This window comes from Aplosporella prunicola, assembly GCF_010093885.1.
Source record: "Aplosporella prunicola CBS 121167 unplaced genomic scaffold K452scaffold_52, whole genome shotgun sequence".
In the NCBI taxonomy this organism is placed as follows: Eukaryota; Fungi; Ascomycota; class Dothideomycetes; order Botryosphaeriales; family Aplosporellaceae; genus Aplosporella; species Aplosporella prunicola.
This window is the reverse complement of record NW_022983580.1, coordinates 22,229-43,816: the sequence shown is the minus strand read 5'-3', so window position 1 is coordinate 43,816 and position 21,588 is coordinate 22,229. Positions and strand designations below refer to the sequence as shown.

Sequence of the window (21,588 nt, the reverse complement as noted above, 5' to 3'; positions counted from 1 at the left end):
GGAGAGCTTCCTTTGACATCTACCTTTTTCTCCCGGCATGTCGATAGATAAGCATCGGTAATCGGTGCCACGACCCGCGCAGCTCCACCACCGAGTCCAAAGCCATCTAGAGCATCAAAAGGAGGCATGCGCAGTGGTGACGGCGACGAAAACAGCGAAGCGCAAGGCGGCTCCCGCGCCGAGCTAGACCGAGAGCGGAGCGTGCTCCGGGTGGGTGGGTGCTCTAGAAGCTGGAGGGGAACAATTACCTGGGTGTTGCAGATGGTACACCTGCTGCTGCTGTCACATGCGGCCCAGCAGCATGGCTTCGCATCTGATGATGCTGGAGCGTACGGGCATGTATGTATGTAGTTGAGCTAAGGACAAGGTTAGGGAGCGGTCCAGCCAGAACTAGCAGCCAAAGCCGGCAAAGCAGCTAGCTAGCAAGGGCCCAGCACTCAAAGCGCAACGCCGTGGCGTCATCGCGCAGCAGCAGCAGCAGCAGCAGCCGCCTCTCCCTCCTTCCCCAGAACCGCGCCAAAAATAATCGCCCGCGTCGCTCTCCCGCCTCTCGTAACCTTCGTATCGCGGTCCCGGCAGCATGGCTCCACTGCCAGCACTTGACTAGACTGCATATATACAACGTGACGGACGGCACTTTCGATACGCCGCGCGCGTGTGTGTGGCTGCGGGAAGCTGCCGTGGCATCCGCCGCCCGCACGCCAGCTCGTCCTGCGTCCTCGTATCCGCCGTGGCCCGGCGGCGATCCTAGCCGGGTTCGGCCGGGCCGTCGTTCATATGGCCGTGGTGGTGGCCAGACGGGACGGGACGTACGGAAGCGCAGCCCCTCTCGCAGCCAGCGCTGGCTGCTGTGCTACCGACGGCACGGGCTGGCTCTGGATATAAAAGCGCGTGGGAAGCCGGTTGTTTGGTTCTAGTTACCAGCCAGCACCGCCCATCACTCGCTCTCTCTCTATCAGAGCTCCGACTTCAGCTATAGCTACAACAGTAAACATGCAGTTCACCACCGCCCTCCTCGCTGCCTTTGCCGCCACGGCCTCGGCCCGCATCGTCGGCATCTCGGCCCCCAAGCAGGTCGTCCCCGGCGAGGCTTTCCCCGTCACCATCCGCACCGAGGGCTACATCCAGAGCGTCGAGGACGTGGCCATTGTGTTTGGAGCCAGCACGCCGGCGCAGGCGTATCCCGGAACGCTGGGCCGCGACCTTTTGTTGCAGAAGATTCTCGGACCCGGTAAGCCAGTTTTTAACTTTACTTCAAACATACTCCAGACAAACACCCTAGGTCACTGGGTGTGGCTGTTGTGTTGTTTCTTTGGTTCTTGCCGACTGATTTTGTTCTGTTAGATCTCTCCAACGTGAACAACAACATCTCCACGCGCGTCACGCTGCCCGCCGACTTCGAGAAGGGCAAGGCCGTCCTCGTCGGCGCCCTCTACTCCATCTACGGTGCCAGCCACTCGCCTGTATGTCATGTCTTGCTGCCGCTCCCTGCCCCGCTCCTGCGTGTGCCTCGTCTAACACCCCCGCAGCTCGTCCAGTCCTTCAACGTTACCATCGACGTCGCCGACACCGCCAACTGGGGCGAGTACGTCGACAGCAAGGGCAGCGTTTAAACGGCCTATCTACGCAGGCCCTCCCCGCTTGCCCATCGTTCTCCCTGTATGTATGATGTATGTAAGATTAGTTAGTTAGCGTATACGACATAATGTGTAACTGTCAACTACCCACCACCACCCGACCCTACGTCGCAAACTCGTCCACCACGCCCCTAACGCCATCCTCGCGCCTTCCAAGCGGTGTCCACCGCACGTCGTGCATGCCAAACGCGTGCAGCCCTCCCAGCTCCACCCCCCTCGCCGTCCCAGTCCACTGCTCCCCCGCCGCAATCCCCACCACCGCAACCAGCACGCCGTAGCGATACTCTGGCGAGCCGACCGCCTCCCCGCTCTGCGCGTCAATAACTGCAATCAGGTCCGGGACAGTGGCCAGCGGCGTCTCCACGCCACCAGGCTCTATAGCCAGGACAGCGATATTCTCGTTCTTGAAGGGGATCTTGACGCGGGTCGCGTACCTCTCTTTCCATCCTTCCCTAACCTCCTCCTCCTCCTCCCCAGCCCCAACCCCAGCACCAGCACCACCCCCCTCGCCACCGTCATCCATCCCCGCGATCTCCACCTCCCCATACACATGCCCGTTCCGCAGCACGCGCGAAACCCCCACAATCTTCCCCCGGAACAGCACGCTCGCGACCCCTCGCCCGCCCACAGCATCGACGACGGCGTCGGCCACGTGCGCGAGCCGGTTCGTCTGCCGTGCCGCGTGCACGGCGCGCCCGATGCGCCAGGACTGGGAGAGCGTGTGCGGGACCGCCCAGCGCCGCGTTTCTGCTGCGTGGGCGTTAGCTGCTGGCTGTGGGTGGGTGGTCGAGAAGGTTAGGGGGGGGGAGAGAGGATATGAAGGACATACCGCCCGTCACGGGCGCCAGCGCGCACCCCACGTGTGAGCCTAGCTCCGCGAGCCCGGCCCGGAAGACGCGTTCCGTCGTCTCGTCGGAGCGGGATTTGAGCATCGCCTATATATGTTCGAGGACAGTGTCAGCAATCTTTTCAACAGCGGATGCTCACCGTGGAGGCGCAGGCAGTTCTGGCCGACAGCAGTGGACAGTCCAGCCATGTACCGAAGCAATCAGACAAACACTCGAACCCTCCAAACACAAGGTTCATTTCTGCATTTCGCGTTTTTGGTGATAATCATCACCGTAACCGCCGCTCCTTAAACGGTGATGATGATCATCACCACCACCGCCACCAACCTTCCGAAAAACGATGCTGACGACCATCATCAAAATCACAAAATGCAGAAATGGACCTTGACCAGCCTGCTTGCTTGCTTTTAGGGACAACTCACGACACTGTTCCCGTTCCCATCGCACATGACCGCGGGCAACCAGACCGTGTCCCGCTCGCCGGCCACGACGGGCGTCGTCTGCCACATGGTGGGGTAGGCGCGGCCCATCCAATCGCCGTCGACGGCGGGGAGGTCCATATTAGAGGTGGCGCCGAGGATGAGGCTTTGCAGGCCGTTGCTGCCGCCGACTTCGAGGGAGATGAGGGCGGTGGGTTTGGCGTTTGTGAGGGTGGAGAGGACGGCTTGCGACTCGGTCATTCTGCAACGTTGGGGGGTTAGCGGTTCGGTTCTTGGAGGGAAGGGGAAAGAGGAGGTGGCGCTACTCACTCGTCACCGGCTAGCTTCTCGATCCCTACTGTTGGGCTCCCGGCGCCGCCGCCGCAGCCAACGAGGTCCGTGTCCGTGAGGTCGGAGGGGCTGATCACCCGGATTACGTCGCGCGCGCGCAGCATGCTGCGCAGCCGCAACATGTTGCTGTACGGGCTGCCGCCGCCGCCGGTGCCCAGGATGTAGCACCCCGTGGTGATCCACGCGAGGTCCGTCTCCGAGATGTACCAGATGCGGTCGATGACTTTGGGGCGGTAGGACGCGATGTCGATGGGCTCGTCTTTTGAGCTTTGCTGTGGAGCTGCAGGCTTTTTCTCATATGGAGCTTGTTGGCCTGTGGCCTCGTTGTCGTTGTCATCTTCTTCTTCGGCTGCTGGTAGCGTGTCTGCTTCGTTCACTCGTGTGAAGTCAAAGTCTCCCGCCGCTCGGACAATGAAGCGTGACTTGTTTGCGATGTACTGTCCCATGTCAGCAAGAAGACGTCACGTTGCATACAAGGCTGGTAAAACAAACCTGCAGCGGTAGCGTCTCCATCTCGACAATCTCCACTGACTCCCGTGCCGCGCCGGCCTTCACTGCCCGCTCAATAGCATCATTTGATATCTCTTCCAGTAGCTCTTTCGTGCTTTTCTTCTCTGTCGACTTCACTGTGTCGACCACCGCGCTGACGCGCGCAATCGCTGCTCCAATCGCGTTGGCAACACCAGCGTATTCTGGCTTCAGCACCTTCGATGCGCCTTTTAGTTCTTCAGGGGCGATGATTGCTCCACCACCGACGAGAAGTACAGGCAGGTCCTCCGGCGAAGTCTTCATCGTGTCAATGATCCTCTCCAGCATCCTCCTGACCGTCTCCCTGAAACCCTTCACACTCCCCTTTGTCACAACCTTCTCAGCCGCTGCGCGATCTCCAATCTGCAATCCCGCATCTCCAGCAACAGTATAGTCCGTCGCGGTAGGCACTTCGCCACCAAAAACCAACGCCTCGCTCTTAATCCTGTACCCCACGCTATCCGGACCCACCGTCACCCTCTCCCCGTCCTCCCGCACCACTGACCCGCCCCCAAGCCCAATGCTCTTAACATCCGGGCATGAGAAATTCGTCCTCACACCCGCAACCTCACTGAACGCGGCGGCCTGGCGAGGGAACCCACTCGGCAGCAACGCGCCCACATCCGTCGTCGTGCCGCCCACGTCAACCACCAGCGCCGCCTCACGCAGCACATCCCGTACCAGGAACGCCGCGCCGCGCATGCTGTTCGTCGGTCCAGAGCTGAACGTGCGGATAGGCAGCTTCGCGGCCGCCGACCCCGCCAACACGGTCCCGTCGTTCTGCGCCACAAACACCGGACACCGCAGCCCCAGCTTTTGCATCGGCGCGCTGAACGCCCGGATCGTCCGTCGTGCGAACGCCATTATCGAGGCGTTCAGCACTGCCGCGTTCTCCCTTTCTAGGAACCCGATTTGCGCGACTTCGTGCGCTAGGACAATATCCACGCCTGGTAACCCCGCGCGCATGATTGCGGCGGCGCTTTCTTCCTGCTTGAAGACGGTGTCGAGCGGGCTGAACACTCCGTTGACAACGATGCTGCGAATACCTTTTTCGCGCACGGCGGCGCAGAAGGCGCGGATCTCGGCGGGGTCGATGGGGTCGATTTCTTGCCCGGAGATCTCGAGCCCTCCGCGCGCCAGCGCGTAGTACCCCAAGATGAGGGAGCGGAGGTCGTCGGGCCAGTCGGTGCAGGGTAGGGCGTGTTTGCCGAACGGGCCGCTGAGACGCAGGACGGCGACTTTGGCGAGGCGGGTGGCGTCTCTTTCGATGACGGCGTTGACGAAGTGCTGGCAGGTGGGTTAGTTGAATATTCTGCAAGTGTTTCTGCGGAGTAGGAGTGGTAGAAGAAAGGAAAGGAAACTGGCGGGGCGGGGCAGGTACAGTAGTGCCTATAGTCACGCTCGCAACATCATCAGGCGAGACATTGGACTGCTCGAACATGGAGGTAAGAGCATGATTAATCCCGAGACTGGGGTTCGTCGTAGTGGGTGCTTTGTGCCTGCAATGGTGATGATGGTGAGCTGGGGTATGGTCTCCGGGTAGGTGCGCAGATATGTGCCTACCAGGCGACGATGCCTCTGTCAGGCTCCGCTGTCCGCGAGGGATCGAGAATCACTCCATCAGTGTTTGTTCTGTGAGTTGGTTAGGCAATGAAGACATGGCTGGAGAATAGTAGTGGGAATGGGAATGGGAATGGAGACAGACCCGCCGACGTCAACGCCGATGCGGAGCATTTTCGGCATGTTTGTAACGCTCAGCTTGCTGATGAGCTATTATGTAGGTGTTTGAACAGAGAGACAGTCCGAAGGGACCGTCGCTGTATGTATGCGGTGCCATTTGAATGACGGCACAGCACGTGCGTGGTGTGGGGGTTGACATGGAGTTGGATGCGGTTCGTTCGTCTGTCCGTGATCGGCTTTGTCGACGCCAGCCGGCTGAATCGTACAGACTTTACCAACGTGCACGCTGTGCTACAATCTTGATAACTAGCCGGTATCGCCACTGATTCATTTTTGGGCTTGAATCGTGTAGTTCTCAACCCCAGAAAAAATTATCGTGTTATCTCTAGCCTGTCTGATCTGCGCCATTCTCGCATCTACTGTATCAAGAGAGTGTGGGAAGAGGACGCTTTGATGGTATACCAGGCAGCTCAATTTTGATTTTATTTTTATTCGTAATTATTTATTTTTCCTCGACCTTGTTTCCCGCCCAAAATGCCTTTTGATCTGCGCTTAATGTGTTTGTTCGGGACATTCGAGAGGCATGCAGTATTGTTTAGTGAGCAGTGTAGGTGCTAGTTTTGATATTCTCTTAGACTCCCATGTCCATGTGATTTGCCGGTTCAATCTACGGTGGGGTTGAGAGAAGAACCAAGGTCATCCGACAAAGGAGCAAGGAAGCACACAGCTTACGGCCACTGACGACAGTCAAGTCACGAACAGCGAAAAGGTCGCACCAAGAACATAAATGGCATAGCAAACAGTAATGGTATCAACATCAACAACCCTCCCCCACCAACAACAGCAACGCCTACAGCGCCGCCTTCTCCAAATTAGCCTCAAAGTTCGCATCCTTAAACGGCACATTCGCCTTGTCAAAATCCGTATTCTCAAGCGCCGTCCTCGCAGCCTCCGGCAGCGACTCCCACGCAACAAGCGGCTGCTCGCCGCCTTTCTCATCCGTAAACCCGAGCTGGTGGTCGAGGGGCCAGTTACTATAGTAGCGGATGAGGGGCCTAGAGCCATCGAGGGTGGGGGAGGTGGAGGTCTGAAAGCCGCCGTGGCCGGAGGCCGCTATGCCCAGCAGCTCGCCCGTGGCGTCGGCTGACGAGAGCCATACCACCGCGCCTTCCCAGTCATGGCGGTGCCCGATTCCGTTCGAGGGCTCGTCTTTCGGCATGTACCATGAGTACATGATCGCGTATTGCGAGTTGTAGGTCGTGCCGCGGACGTAGACTTGGCCGGTGCTGGAGTCGCAGTCGCCGGAGGAGTCGCCGGAGGGGTTGAGGCCCGCGCTGTAGGGGTGTGGGTTAGTGGGGTTGCTTGTAGTCGGCGAGGGTGGGGTAGTAGTGAGAGGAGCAAGAGAGTATGGACAGCAATTGTCCAGTGAATTAAAGAAAGACGTTACTGGTGCCCAGGTCGAAGCTTTCCAGCCCGTACCCTTCTACACCACCGGCTTTCGCTTTCCAATGTAAGAGCAAGAATATCAAATCACTTACTTGGTGTTTCCAGCCTCGTCGACCGCGGGGAAAGGCACGCAGCCATTGACGACCTTCAGCCACGGCTTGTACTTCAAGTACAGCTCGCCGGTCGCGTTAGCCGGGACCGTCTCTGGAAACCCGACCACGGCATCACTGTCGATCTCGTCGCGGCGCTGGATCGCCGCGCCAGAGGCCAGGCCCGCAAGCGCTGAGAGGCAGAAGATGGCCCGGCCGAGCTTGGATGTGGAGGGAGACATGGCTGGGTAGCTAGCGAGCGAGAGAGATCGAGTGGTAGCGAGGTATATATATATACAAATATATATATATAATTTATAGATATAAAGAGGAAACGAGCAGGGACAGGCGAGCGAGCGGCCAAAGAGCAGACAAACGAACGAGAAGAGCGTGCCGTCAACACAGCGCCACGGGCAACGACGCACATCTTATACCTGTCCGGCACGGGCAGCAACGACGATCCAGGGACCGCGACTGCGACTGCGACCTACCGCGACCCCCCCTCTCCAGGGACCATGCACCAGCAGCAGTGGTGCCGAGACAAAAGAAACGGCCGATCATGCCCGCCTTCGACGTCGACCTCCCCTATTGCGCCTGCACGCCCTACTGCAAGGCACCACGGCCGTGCATGGTGCATGGCAGATGCGCCATTGGCTGCGTGCCGACTATGGCGTCTTGGAGACGGTCCGCGTCACGGCCACGCGCAGCCGGGCGCGCGTGCGATTTGTCGACGCTGCGGGCGCGCGGCATCCTGGTGGAGATCGCGATATATCCGGCAAAAGAAAGGAACCTAGGTTGGGCGGGCGGAAGAATCAACAAGATACAACGAGAGAATTCATCCGTGGAGCGAGCGAGCGCGGACGTCTGCTCCATCTCTCACTCAGCTCGATGTAGTAGTCGCATCGAGTCAGCAACCAGCAAGCGGTCCCTCGCAGCGAAACCACCACGATCAAAGATCACAATCTCGGGTACGTCGCTTTGCGCAGCACGGCCACGGGCCGGCAGTGCTTTTGCGCTGTCGATGAACTGCCTGATGCGGCAATGTCCGCGCTGCGTGCGCAATCCAATCCCTGGCCGCCGGCCTGTTCATGTTTGAGGCCCCGCGACATTTATTGCGCGTGAGATACATATTACCTATTGCCTGAACACCAATCGTTCGCCGTTTCCATATAGTCGTATCTCCTGCTACGGCTTGTGAGCGAGGGGGCGATGGCCGTGTTTTGTGGGGGTGATGGGAGCCGCTATCGGAGTTTGGGGGGCCTGGTTTTTGGTCTTGCTGATGTGGATGCGTCCAGGCCTCTGGCAAAATCCAAATACCATCCGGATAGATTGGTTTGGGTGTGAAGATGGAGAACTTGACAGCTGAATGGGAAATGTTTTGGTGCCATACGAAATTGTTGTTCTGTGTACGTCCAAAGTTGTCCTTGTATGCACCGTAGTAGTCGCCAATCGGCCGCGATCACTTCAACCCCGCCTCTAAGCAAACTAACGGAAGTTGATGAGCAGATTTCCTGAAAATGTGGAATCATACCTTAAACACCGGCTTGGATCTAGAACTGCTCGTCAACAGAGACATGAGCCCATCTGCTTGCCATCCGGCCCCAGTGTGGCTGCCGCACGACAGTAAAAGTCACCGAACGACCACCACCTTCGCCGATCACATTACCAACATCATCCATTATGCCAACCAACGCCTTACGAATGCAAAAGAAGTCTAAAAAAAAAACAAAAATCCAACAACGCCGTTACCATGAAACATTAGAAAAAGTCAAAGGAAAAAAATATCTACATCCCTCAAGTTCAAGTCGATCCCAAGATCCTCGAATAAGCGTCCTCGACCTCCTTGACCACCTCCAACAACGTCACGATAACAATCTGGTGCGTGACATTTGGCAGCCGATCCCTATGCAGTCCAATCCACTCCAGCGGCGGCGTCGCCTCGCCCATGTCGCGCAGCTGCGGCGTCTCGATAATCGGCGCCTCGAGTGCCGTGTACTCATACTTGGACTGGGGCACATTTACCACAGCCGTGATCTTGCCTCTCTCCTCGGGCGGGACGTCTTCAGCCATGGCCGCTGCCGCCGCCGTCGAGGATGATGGCTGCTCCTTCTGCGGCTCCGAGCCCGGCTCCGGCCCCGCTGTGATCTTGACTGCACTCTCGGGCAGCGGCTTGCCGAGCCGGTTGGCGAGCGCCCGTGAATGTACATCCCACATGTTGCGGATGAAGCTGATACGGCTGTAGTTCCACCCCACATCGACTTTGCCCTCAAAGGAGCTCTTGAAGATGTAGTCGATCTGGTTCGAGTTGGGTGCTTGCCACGTCTGCATTGCCGCGATGACCTTGGGCACCCGCAGGATGGTCCCTCCGCGGGCTGAGTTGGCGTTCGAGACGACTTCCTCGACGGTGAGTTCACTGACCGTTTTGGGTCCCTTGGGATGCGCGACAGATGCGAGGGCGACACTGAGTTGTCCAAGTGTCATTCCAAGTCCGCTGTGGATCTTTTGTTTCTCTAGGGCGACAGCAAAACGGGCCTGCACGTCTGATGCTGTTAGGAGCAGAACCTGGTTGTCAGAGAAGGTGCCTGGGAAAGCGCCGAAGCTGATTGCCTTGAGAGTAACAACCACATCTGTGTGCAGTGAAATGGGGGTTTGGAGCTCTTTGCTCTTCGCCACTGGTTTTGGTGCTGGCGACGGCGAAGGCGACGGCTCTTGCCCGGGTCGAGATAGTTGTGTGTTTGGGCTGCGACGTAAGAACTTCTCGATGTCCTTGAGTGACTGCTTGTACGCTGATTGGTTTTCTTGGATCAGCCGTTCTATGGCTTGCATCAATGCCACTGCTTGAGCAGTGCTGATTGGGGTGAGGAAAGCCTGCACTTTGTCGCCTTCGAGCATGGCGACAAGTCGGTCCCGTGCACCCTCCTCTGTGGCCCGGACGTTGTACATCAAGAATGCAAAAGAGGTGATGTCGGCTACGGCAAACGTTTGGTAGTCAAAGGCGGCTTTGACGCAGAGCTGGTTGAAGCCCAATGTTGCTTGGATGAGCGGCGTTCGATGCTTTCCGTCCTGGTTAGGCGGCCAGCTAATGGATGTCCGTACGTTGAACCCGGTCAAGTCAACGAATCCGCTCGTTCTACCAGTACTTGTGATGCCGATGCTTTCCACACCAATGCATAGATTTTGCTCCCAATCAGAGTTCTTTTTCGATGAAGCCCAAAGATTGACAATCTTGAAAGACGGCTTGCCAATGGCTTGGCCCATATCAAGATCCACAGAGATTTCTGCTACAGCAATTGTCGCATTCCACGGGAACGCTGCAGCCGCAGCTACCTGCTGATACCTCTGGACAAGATATTCTTGAGGGCCCTCGTCAGGTTCTGGACTGGGTGGTTTCGACACCTCACGGACTTCCGGTGGGATCCAAATTTCGCGAAAGAGCAGGAAGTCTTGCAATTGCCTGACATTGATCTGGGTCCTTGTTGGATTGATCTTGAGAATGGCAGACATGCCGCTGGTTCCGCTTAGGTGCTTGCTGTTCATGACTGAGAGAATGATGTTGTCAACTTCGCAGCTGAAAGTAGACTCCCTCGAGTACACATGTTGTACGGATGCCTGCAATTTGTCAAAGGTGGACGAAACCGCAAAAAAGTGTCCTTGCTCGGTCGATTTTATGCTGTTGACGGTGAGGTAAATATCTTCAAAGCGGGCAGTGGCAGCTACTCGAGCGATGGGCTGACAGCTCAGACTAAATTCCTGCTTGCAGATACGCAAACCCATATTGAGTCTCGTCTTGCCCAGGATGGCGCTTGGGTCAGCGGTAATCAGGCTGTCTTCCTCCATGCCCTTCTGAGGAGGTAATGACGCCCTAATCGATTTTGATCTCTTGCGTTCGACTGGCTTTTGCGGCTCATCTTTATCTTGGACGACTTCTTTGATGGAGTTCGAGACATCCATAACAAGAGGTACAACCATTGGATATAGGATGTTGCTCGAAGCGTCCACCTTGACTTCTGCATTTAGAGAAGGATCGACCTCATCATCGTTGTACTCGATCTTAGTGGACACGCCAGGGGCGCGCAATGTTGTACTCGTGTTTGAGCCATCGTTTGCAAACTGACCGTATCTCCCATGTAAAGGCATTCTGGCACTACCAGTGCTACCTAAGCGTCTTTGGTCCTTGACAACCTCGCGTTTTCCTTGTAGGGTGACAACGGCACCGGCAAAATCTGCGTCAACGACAAGCGAGGAAAGCTTCTTCTTGCCGAACAGGTTCTTACGCGGAGCACCGCTAGATGTAGGCTCAGTCTTCCAAGATGCAGACGCTGCCCTGAACTTTTGTCCAGCAAGGGAAATTGAGCGTTGGAGGATAAATGCAGGAAGGATGAATCGGGACTCAAGGCGGAGGTCCAACGATTTTCCTGCAGCTTGGAAAGCGAAACGTCTATCTGTTTTCGTTGAAGCATACGAGACATTGAAGACAACTTCCGGAAGCAATGCAGAATTTAGCGATCTTTGCAGCTTGTCCTGGCTGGAAGGAACCATTTGCAACTGCATGTTCTCGATGGTGAGCCGTGCCGCCTCTTCACTCCTTGTAGACAGGTCGATTCTCTTGAAAGAAAGTACCAGATCTTCACTCTCACGGCCTGGGTGCGGAGCGACTGAGTTGCCTACAATCCAGCTGATCTGTATATTCAGCAGCACAAGTGAAGCGGCTGAGGTAAACAGGCCACTGGATGCAACACTGGCAGTATCCCCAATAACCCCATCATTCCCGATGGTGAGACGAGAGCCACGCCTCCTGGGTTCTCGAAGCTTGCGTAAGTACCTCCTTTCTCTTGAGAAATCAATATCTCTGATTCTCTCCTGTAGGTGGTTCAAAACTTCGACCACAGCCGAAGCAGTATCCGCAAAGATATTTACTTCGAGCTCGGAACTGCGGATACGGTAGTCACGCCTTGGGATGTTCATCTTGCTGTTCTGGAATGTACCGCGGAATTCGATTCCAAACAGAAGGTTGCCGCACTGCTTCCAGCCATCACCCTCAGATGACTCCAAAGAAAGCTTTATTGCCGGAAGGAAGGCAGCAAATTCAGGTAGAGGAAGTAAAGAACCATCCTCTTCTGATAAGTTTGTAGCCTTGGCCTTGATGCTAGCAAGCTCGAACAAGAGCTTGGCTTTGGGGGAATCTGGGTACTTTCCTGGTGCTTTGGCAATGACACTGAGACCTGCCATGACGAAGTTTGCATCAAAGACCACAGGCTGACTCTGGCTCTCAATCTGCTTAACTGGAAGCTCTTCGCCGCTGCTTGGCATGGCCTCTTTGATGTTGCTCTTCAGTATTCCAACATCATCTTTGATGGACTTCAGGATGTTCTGGACCTCCGGTTCATTGACGGTTGTCAAAAGACCGTGAACCGCTGATGCGTCAATCACAAAAGTCTCCATGATACTGTTGAACATGACTTTCAGGCCTGTAGGCGAGTGTAGCAGCTGTAGGCAGCCATTGTGGAGCGGGACATTGAATGCTGCGATAGTATGAGACTTCTCTCCCGAATGGCCTCTGAAGTAATGAGTGTGTTTGTCCACATCGAAATTGACGTTTAGTGCTTTGTTGCCACCGAATACCGGCGTTGCTGATAGTCGTCCCATTTCGCCTTGGATTATGTAGGACAACGATTGCAATAGAGTAATATCGACGCGGTAAGCATCCATCAGAAGAGCGATGGTGATGTTGGGCAGCTGAGCTTCCTCTTTGCTGCTCGTGCTCTCAACAGTCTGGGCGTGCTTTGGCATCTTGAAGCTCTCCTTTTGTCGATGGAGGTACGCTACTTCATCGCATATGACTGAGTTGGCGACCTCAATCATATAGAGGATATCCTCAGTAACCTTGATTGACATCTCTTCACATTTGCCAACCACCATCCATGCTTCTGGCATTGGTGGTTTCCAATTCTCGTCATCATGGGAAATGAAGATATTGGGCCTGACAAGTTGAGATTTCATCAAGGTCCGACCTCGAGAGCTTAGTTCTGTACCGGCCAATGCCGAGTGAAGAAGAGCGCTGACACTCATGCCTTCCTTTGCTGCACTCCTGTCAGACCCAACCACGGAAAGGTTCAGCCGGCGACTTGAAGAGACGTGTCTCAGGTTGATCGTGTCAAGACTGATAGATCCGTGATCTGTGCCAAACAGAATCTGGAAATCGTGGATCTCCGTGTTCTTGTCTGGAATTTCGGAGGCCTCCGTAACGGCCTTGCTTGGCTTTTGGTTGAGGTGCGGTGCTTCAGATTGGAACAAGCGAAGGACATTCTCTAATAGTTCGCAGATTTCCCAGCTGAACTTCACAGCGACGTTCTTGGTGCTAACCTCAACGACTGTGTGTTTTGTGAGGTGCTCGTTTTCCAACAGCATGAGGCCGGATAGAGCGGGTGCTGGTGTCAGCGCGATCTTTATGACCAAAAGTTGGAAGAAAATCTCGCTTTGCTCGGGGCCTGGGTCCACCATAAGTCGAATGGCCGCTGTCCGAATGGACACGTCAACAGGCATTGGTGGCTTTTCTGGAGGACCGACATCAGCCACGTTGCCATACAACGTACGCATAACGACGCTGCTTTGGACATGGGCAAGATCCCATGTGCGCCACTGATCCCATGTTTTGATGACTTTGGTTTCGGCGTCTGCGGGGCATGATGTAAAGCCATCGATGCATTCATTGTTGATTCTGTTTTTGGATCTTTCCGGGAGGTTATCATAAACATAGTGGACGCGTGATACAATCTTCCAAGAGTCTTGGTTGCGAAGGTGGTTGGTAGCAGCACGCAAGACATACGACGGCCTTGTGATGAAAGCAGGGTCAGGAATTTCTTTCCCAGATACTGTAAGCATGTACGCAAGGTATCGTAGGCGCCGCTGACTCTTTGCGCTAAGGTCTGTGAACTTGGCTTCCAGATCGTCCGCCAGGAGAGTCGTACGATGTATTAACGACGCGAGATATTGTATCTTTCTGCTAGAGTTGGCGATGTCGAGATTCCGGAAAGACACATTGACGGATGCAGCTTTTCCAGTAACCAACCAGACCAGTAGGTCACTTAAGACAATTTGTACGGCAACATCTTGGTCCGTAGCGTTCGGATGGTCCTCCTTCACGGAGATATTAAGGGACTTCAGCGTCGTGTGAACTGCCAAAGAACTCTTCTCTTTTGCCGGGGCCGGGTAAGTTTTGTCCCTTAGTGCCACGGAAAGTCGATCCAAAATCAGGTCATATTGATCCTTTCCGCAATAGCCTTTGTCTCCAGTGGTCGACTGGAAAGAGTTTACAAATCTGAAGTGGAATGCAGGTAATTTGAAGCTGAGTTCAGTAGAAGTGCCATGTCCTTCAACACGTCTTTGGTGGCTCAAGATCTTCGTCATGATGTCGATCTGGAAGTCATCTAATATGTCCCGTGGATGTTTAGGCTGTAGCATGTCCAAGATATTAACCACTGTTCCAACCGCTTTTGGTGTGAAAAGTGCACGGATACCCGGCTCGAAGCTGAGGAGAAAGCTTGTATGGACAAAATTCTCATCCATTGTCTTTGTTGACACGTCGTTGAAGACTATAGCGTTGGGTGAAGACTCCCAAGGTGCAACATCGGGACGTAAAGTTGGTACTCCTGAAACATCAAATTGCACAGTATCAAGTGGAAAGTATGGGGTTTCCAAAGAGCTTGTCTGTGCAATTGATGCACGAGGATGAGTCCCTCTCTCACGGCTTTCTTCTCCAGAAAGCGTGCCCGAGTAGAAGCTTGTTGATCTAGTTTCTGCCAAAGAGGGTCTGCTAGACATGGCACTCCTGTCTGTTGCCCTGAGATCTAGTGAGGGCCTCTTTCCTGCAACGCGCCTAACGCTTTCCCGAAGAGAACCTTTTGAGGCCATTGATCGTAAAGTTCTCGTTTCATTTGGAAGCCTGGTCGGTGAGTCTCGATAGATTGAGGTACCGGAAGATCCAGATGTTGTGTGAGAGCCAGCAATTGATGCTGATGACAGGCTGTAGCTCCTGGGCCATGATTTGCCCTTGACGGGGTGTGGCAGTTGAGGATATGGCATGGCTGGGGTATCCACTCTTGTATTGGGGCCAGGATGGACGTCAACGCCTTCCAGGCCATCATGAAGAAGCCAAGGGGTTCTGTGCGTCCTCAAATCGCTTTCTTTGAGATGACACTGCTGCTGTCGGCGATCCTCGGTGAACTCAAGATTCCGCTTCAGCATGGTTAAACGAACGTCTGTCTGCAGATAGGCATGCGTGTCAACAACGCGCCTAGTGCTTCCTCGCTTATGCCGAGTTGCTGCATTGGCATCGACGCAAGCTATGACAAAGTTAGGGATGAGAAGGTTGAGTCGCTGGGAGAATGCGGGGCCCGCCCAGTCATTGAAATCAAGACTGATTGGGTCAGCACTCAAAAGTAAGGCTTCTTGAGCAACATGCAGCCAGATTTTGATTGCGTCTGTTTTGAGCCTGAGGAATGTCATGTCGTGAATAACAACAGGTTGCGCTAGAGGCAGTGCGTTCTCTTCGTCATCTAAGGAAAACGAAAAGCAACGAGCAAAAGCGGCAATCTTTTCCAGAAGCTTTCCTGAGCATTCTCCAGAAATTTTACCTACGTCAAAATCCCAGCTGCAGACGTATGTTGGCTCGACTGGAGGCAGACCAAAAGTGCGGTGTCCATAGATCTTGACAAGATCAATGAACAGTTGCGTTCGACCGCTGTTGTCAAGATTGGTCCCTTCATTCGCGTGAAGAGCCAATGACACGCTGAGTGGGCTGAAGTCGACCATAAGATCCATGTAGTAGCTTGTGAAGCGGAGATCAGCAGCAGCAAATGGCAAATCAAGCCTGAGGTGGTCCTCGGCCGTGTACAGATTTGCCGGTAGAAGAACGCTTGCCTCATCGGCCCCGATGCTGAGGATAACATCAAGGTCATTGGATTTGTTGGAGGCAACGTCGGCCAAATCCACCCCTTGAGTCTCACCACCTTTACTTTGCGGAGTTTCTTGATATTCTTCCAACGTTTTAAAGTGCATGTCCTCACCGAAGTAGTTATCCTTTATCTTCAGGAAATGCCTGATGAGGAAGCCGTACAACGTAAGAATTAGCTTTGAGCCACGTATGTCAAGCGTGAGCCTATCGGTAAGCCCAGGCCTCGTCTCAGCAAAGTACTTGTAACTTCCGAGTAGCGTCACTTCCCCAAGCCGTGCTACCTGCTTCTCTTTGACAAATGTTGCTGCCGTGTTACGTGGAGGAACTGAGAGCTCTAGGTCAATGTGTTTTCCTTGGGCGCTAAAGTTGATCTCGCTTCGAGCTGGACGGAACTGGTCCAGTGGAATTTCCATTCTCGCACCCAACTTCTGCCCACCTAAGATCAGGAAATGGTTGTCTTCGAGGTCTGCAGGGTTGTTGATGATGTTAGAATCGTTTGTGTTAAGAAACACTTTGAGATCCCGGAAGTCCATATTGAGAATATACCGAAATGGTGTAAAAGTATAGTAATCAGGCGGCGGACCAGAGCCCCAGTCGCCGACAAGATCTGTGAGAAGGAACATGTGATCTCTGAGAAGAAAGAGTTCAAGGTCGCGGCATCTGATGTTGAAGGCCCACTCTCGTAAGCCATTCCACTTGAGAGGATTCGACAGATTGGCATCCAACTCCAGGGTACTCGATCTCCAAAGCAGACCATGGTTGACACTGGAAGCGATCTCTGCTCCGCGAATGTCCAGATCCAAACTGTTGTGATACCCATGCGGTCCGGCCACCATGTCCATGACGTAGTTTACGGTTGAGTTGGGTTGCAGCTTTATGTCCAGCCAGCCAAAGGGTCGTGCGTTCTGTGCGGAAACGCCAGCATCCCTCTTTCTAAATCTTCCAGTTTTTCTCTTCTTTTCTCGGCCGTTTCCAGCATCCGATCCGTTCTTGCCTTCGCCGGTGACATTTTGTGCGCGGCCCTTCCATCTCCAGTCTTTTGACTTCTCTCGTATGGGAATGCGCAGAACAACGTCATCTTCGAAAGTGATGAACAGTTTCAAGACAGTACTAACACGGATATCGCCAGGATTCAAAGGCTCCGCAGGTATTGAATCAGTGCAATTAGCCGGGAAGAAGTAGTTTTGAATTATGACGCGGTGACGATCAGCCCAAGGTCCATAGTTAATGATTCCACCATGAATCTGAAGGTCAAGACCGTAGTCTGGTGGGAGACTGCCGTTGATGTCGATTGTTGTCTTGGTTGTCTGCCGGTTGATAATCTCCGGTATTTTAGGTACTGGGCCTGGAACGTCCCAGTAAAAGCTCATTGAAATTTTGGGGACATCGGCGATCAAAGAGAATTTGGCATATTCAACTCCACCCCACTCGTCATGCTCGTCGTGGTCCTCATCATCAAGATATCTCGTTAGGCCCTGCCATCGCTCCTGGCCAGGGAAAGGCGGTTGTACGGTCGACCCACGGTTCTTCGTAGGCGGTTTGCGAGAATCTGCAAGAGAATCTGCAGATTTACTAAACAGTGTAGAGAGACTCTGCAGTGGATGCCAAAACCTCTGCTTCCGGGCCCTCTTCTGTTCCTTTTCCATTCGCGAGCCTAAATTATCCATTGCTTCCTGTCTCAGCCGCGCTGCCGTCGCAAGCTGCGGGGCTTTGTAGTCTGGATTCGGCTTCATTTGAACCACTGGATGCTCGAACTCAAAATTGAACAACTGTTTATAAGCATCAAGAGGTCCGGCATGTGCAGCGCTGAGCTCGCCGCTAGCCTTGTCAAACTTCACTGTTATAATGGCAGGGGTGCTCTCGTTCCCCACAGCAATTGCACCTTTGTTACAATCGATCCGTATGGGGAACATTCGGAGAAATGAAGGTATCTCTGGTGCCTGCGGCGTCCCAGACGCTTGGGAATTGGTCCTGGGCTTTTCTCCGGCGCTGGCACCGCTGTGGTTACCTGACCCATTGGTGCTACTTGTATTGCGGCGATGGAGCACTGATTGGATCTTGTCTGTAAATGTTGGTCCACTGCTCTGTCTCGAGCTCTGGTCATCCTGGCTAGGGGATTTCTTGGCTTCATTGTCATCCATCGCACGAGCAAAGTTCTCGATGATACCATCGTATGCTGGGCTGCGGTTATACAGGAAGACTTCCACGCCAGACACCTTGATTGAGATGCGGCATGGCTGCTCCTTGGTTTTTTGCTTCCCGCCACTTTCTTCCCCTTCAAGGTTTCGATCTCCATCTCGTGATTGGCTGTCGCTGCTCACCGCGTCCAAGTCTCTCGGCTTGCGCGTAGCTTGGCCTCCTGAGAAGAGTTCCGTCTCCTTGACCTTCCTGAACCAAAAGCGCCACGTGATATGACCTCCATGGACGAGTATTGTTTGGTTGTGCCCGTGGTAGCGTATGTCTTTCCAGAAGAGACGCCCTCCGAGCAGGGAGATCTGGAGGGACTGTATGTCGATGTAGGCACGGTAGTTGTGCCATGTGTAGGCGCGGATGCCGTACGATACGAGCGTCGCGAACAGGCGGTTGAAGTAGAAGAGGAAGAAGATGGTCAGTACGCAGCAGAGGAGCAGCTCAACGAGGAACTGCCAGAGCAGATGCCTTTGCGGGTTGAGTGGCTCGGAAACGAGCCCCCCGCTCGCCATTGTGGGACGGGTGACTTCTCGCGAGAGGTGCTGTGGATGCGCGCGAGAGTCTCGCGATCATTGTGAGTTGCCCGACATTTGAAGGCGTGTCTCTTGGAAGGCGCACAGCTCGACGTTGGCGAGGTGGACGCTTGGCAGGCGCGGGTGAGGGCTTCTAGACACGGAAATGACGACGCTTGACGCTCCTCGGCTCGTGCCTCGCAGGGTTGCGGCGGTGCATGCGATCAACACCAAGCTTGGGGCATCTGCCTGCGCCATTCCTCCCACTTTCTGCTGCCTAACTTTTTACTGCCTTTGGCCCGGGTGATTCGCCCCTCAGCGAGTCATCTTTGGGCGAAGCAGCCTTCTGCCCCGACACCCACACCACCCCGACTACGCAGCAACAAACATGGGCGAGGAGTCGAGCAGCGGTGGCACGGGCGCCAGGTTCGGACACTGGGTGATAGTACTCACTGGGGTCGCAGCTCTCATCGCTACCCTCCTGACCGTTGTGTAAGTTCTCCGACCCCGCTCGTCATCCCAGGCACCCACTGACGCGCTTCTCAACAGGTCCGTATGGCTACAGGCGTGAGTCCTCCCATACTCCCCCGCCGTAAACGACGTGTTGACCACGACAATAGGAAAAACTACCGGAAACCCCTCTTGCAGCGATATGTAGTGCGCATACTGTTGATGTGGGTGAAGAGGCTCTCTATGGACGACACACCGCTAAAGCATCCTTAGGGTTCCCATCTACTCGGGTGCATCATGGGCGAGTTTGGTGTCACTCAAGGCCGCTTTCTGGATTGATCCTTTCCGCGATGTCTACGAGGTGGGCAAGCACGCTTCTTGTTCCCCGCTTCGCGCTAAGCTCTTGCCAGGCCTTCACCATCTATACCTTCTTTCAACTTCTCATCAACTTCATCGGGGGCGAACGCTCCCTGATCATCCTGATGCACGGCCGTCCTCCTGTTTCGCATCTGTGGCCCCTCAACTACTTCCTCCCCAAGGTGGATATATCCGACCCTCATACGTTCCTCGCCATCAAGCGTGGTATTTTGCAGTACACATGGGTTAAGCCGCTCCTGGCCCTCGCTACCATAGCGATGAAGGCCACCGGTACATACCAGGAGGGTTATATTGGTCTCACCTCCGGTTATTTCTGGAGTGGCCTCATCTACAACGTGAGTATTACGGTAAGTCTGTATGCTTTGGCTATGTTCTGGGTATGCATGGCCCACGATCTCAAGCCTTTCCGGCCAATGCCCAAGTTCTTGTGTATCAAGGGCATTATCTTTGCATCGTATTGGCAGGGTTTCTTCCTTTCTATCTTGGTCTGGCTCGGTGCGCTACCCGACGATGTTCCTGGGTATACGCCGGATAACCTGGCTGCATCGATTCAAGATGCTCTCATTTGTTTTGAGATGCCCGCGTTTGCCATTGCGCACTGGTACGCGTTCTCATGGCACGACTATGCCGATATCACCATCTCGGCTGCGCGGATGCCTGTTAAGTTTGCTCTCCGGGATGCCTTCGGGCCGCGTGACCTTATCGAAGACACCAAAGAGACCTTTATTGGGTCGAAGTACGAATACCGCTACTTTGATGCGCATGACAACGTTCTGGCCCATGAGGAGTCGGCTTCGCGCGCTGCACGGATGATGGAAGGTATGCGATATGAAAGAGGTGGCAAAGGCAAATACTGGATACCCAAGCCTGGCCAGCATGATGTGAGGACGCCTCTGCTCAACAAGTTTACGTCCAGCCGGGCAAGAGCTATGAGTCCAGGCGCACATAAGGCGATTGAGTCTGCAACCAAGTATGGCGCATCTCGGGACATTGAGCCCGCGGAACTAGACCCAGAAGATGAAAGACTTTTCACCAATGCTAGGGCTCTCGAATTTGGTGATTGGAATGTTAGTACCTTTCCTTTGTGCTCCGTAACTAGTGTCTGACGGGTCCTCCAGTATCCAGTCATTACGGCGCACCATGCGTCACGAGAAGACCGCCTCTACCGCAATCCCACCATGATCACAGCTTCGACAAACCGGAACCTTATACAGCCTACTAAAGACCAAAAGCGGAGACGTAAAAGCAGAATACATGAAATCCAGCAGTCCGCCGACAAGGGCAAGCATCGCAGCGGTTCCGGCAGCAGCAGCGGAGAGCCCTCAAAGTCTAAGTCTAAGTCTCGCACGTCAGTTGTCAAAAACCTGATTCGACACGAGTCCTCGTCTTCGACTGGTTCGACGAAATCGCACAGCAGCCAACTTGTCGATTTGGTTGTGGAAGACCATGAGGCCGAAGATATTGAACGTGTCCGTGCTCGGAAGGAGGGTGGGCCGGGCTGGAATGAAGCTGAGCCGAAGCATTATGTGTAAGTTTGCTACTTGCTACTTGAGGTCAGATGCTGGCCTGCTAACATTTCGCAGGCGCACATTCCCTGAGGGTGACGAGGAAGAAGTAGTCCGCGAAGGCTTCGACCCAGATAAGCCTGCGTCGCAAATGCCTGAGTCAGCGCACAACCTCGATGCACCGCTCACGGTTGATGAGAATGAAGAGGATGGAGGGGCTGTGGGGGATGAAAGACCGATTGAGTCAGAAGAGGCAAGCCAGTGGCAGACGCGCGATTACGGTGCCAACAGCGGCAAGTGGGATCGGCGCATGCAGTACGGTAGCTTCCGGGAGGAGCGTGACATTTGGGGACAGGATGACGAATGATGAACAAAGACGAAGGAAATTGATAAAGGCTTAGACAGTGGGCGAAGGACATGTTGTTTTCGTTTGGACTGGGTTGCACGGGAGTCTTTCGTGCATAGCATGGCGTTGGTGGTTAGTCGGCGATAGCGCAATACCCTTTAGACTCCAGCAAGCCAACAGGGCCGTGTTAGCAATGTGACGACTAGCGCGTGTGAGCAAACGGGTGAATGCACATAAGAGCCGCGGGTGCGGTAAC

General features: G+C 54.5%; 6 protein-coding genes across 6 annotated transcripts; 3 read left to right on the top strand and 3 right to left on the bottom strand.

The window, feature by feature from the left end:
• The first annotated feature begins 664 nt into the window (after positions 1-664).
• Positions 665-2,111, top strand: K452DRAFT_292513 (uncharacterized protein). The gene is made up of 3 exons (XM_033541388.1): positions 665-1,231; positions 1,345-1,463; positions 1,530-2,111. The coding sequence occupies exons 1-3, from the start codon at positions 994-996 to the stop codon at positions 1,611-1,613; spliced, it is 441 nt and encodes a 146-aa protein (XP_033392034.1). The 5' UTR covers positions 665-993; the 3' UTR covers positions 1,614-2,111.
• K452DRAFT_302854 (uncharacterized protein) lies at positions 1,741-5,526 on the bottom strand (the record flags this gene model as incomplete). The annotated part of the gene is made up of 8 exons (XM_033542642.1): positions 1,741-2,387; positions 2,467-2,572; positions 2,908-3,166; positions 3,235-3,692; positions 3,748-5,070; positions 5,165-5,282; positions 5,347-5,415; positions 5,489-5,526. 8 exons carry the CDS (start codon positions 5,524-5,526, stop codon positions 1,741-1,743), a joined length of 3,018 nt encoding a protein of 1,005 aa, XP_033392033.1.
• Positions 5,527-6,313: 787 nt separating this feature from the next.
• K452DRAFT_237706 (uncharacterized protein) lies at positions 6,314-7,240 on the bottom strand (the record flags this gene model as incomplete). Its single annotated transcript, XM_033537610.1, has 2 exons — positions 6,314-6,797; positions 7,002-7,240. The coding sequence occupies 2 exons, from the start codon at positions 7,238-7,240 to the stop codon at positions 6,314-6,316; spliced, it is 723 nt and encodes a 240-aa protein (XP_033392032.1).
• A 164-nt stretch (positions 7,241-7,404) lies between these two features.
• On the top strand, positions 7,405-8,167 carry K452DRAFT_138516 (uncharacterized protein). Its single transcript, XM_033535372.1, has one exon. It carries the CDS (start codon positions 7,558-7,560, stop codon positions 8,092-8,094), a length of 537 nt encoding a protein of 178 aa, XP_033392031.1. The 5' UTR covers positions 7,405-7,557; the 3' UTR covers positions 8,095-8,167.
• Positions 8,168-8,662: 495 nt separating this feature from the next.
• On the bottom strand, positions 8,663-18,841 carry K452DRAFT_138538 (uncharacterized protein). The gene has a single exon (XM_033535373.1). The coding sequence runs from the start codon at positions 18,651-18,653 to the stop codon at positions 8,799-8,801; it is 9,855 nt and encodes a 3,284-aa protein (XP_033392030.1). The 5' UTR covers positions 18,654-18,841; the 3' UTR covers positions 8,663-8,798.
• Positions 18,842-18,866: 25 nt separating this feature from the next.
• On the top strand, positions 18,867-21,540 carry K452DRAFT_259276 (uncharacterized protein). Its single transcript, XM_033538491.1, has 7 exons — positions 18,867-19,145; positions 19,203-19,220; positions 19,274-19,327; positions 19,377-19,464; positions 19,514-20,548; positions 20,600-21,009; positions 21,065-21,540. The coding sequence occupies exons 1-7, from the start codon at positions 19,042-19,044 to the stop codon at positions 21,351-21,353; spliced, it is 1,998 nt and encodes a 665-aa protein (XP_033392029.1). The 5' UTR covers positions 18,867-19,041; the 3' UTR covers positions 21,354-21,540.
• The last annotated feature ends 48 nt before the right edge of the window (positions 21,541-21,588 follow it).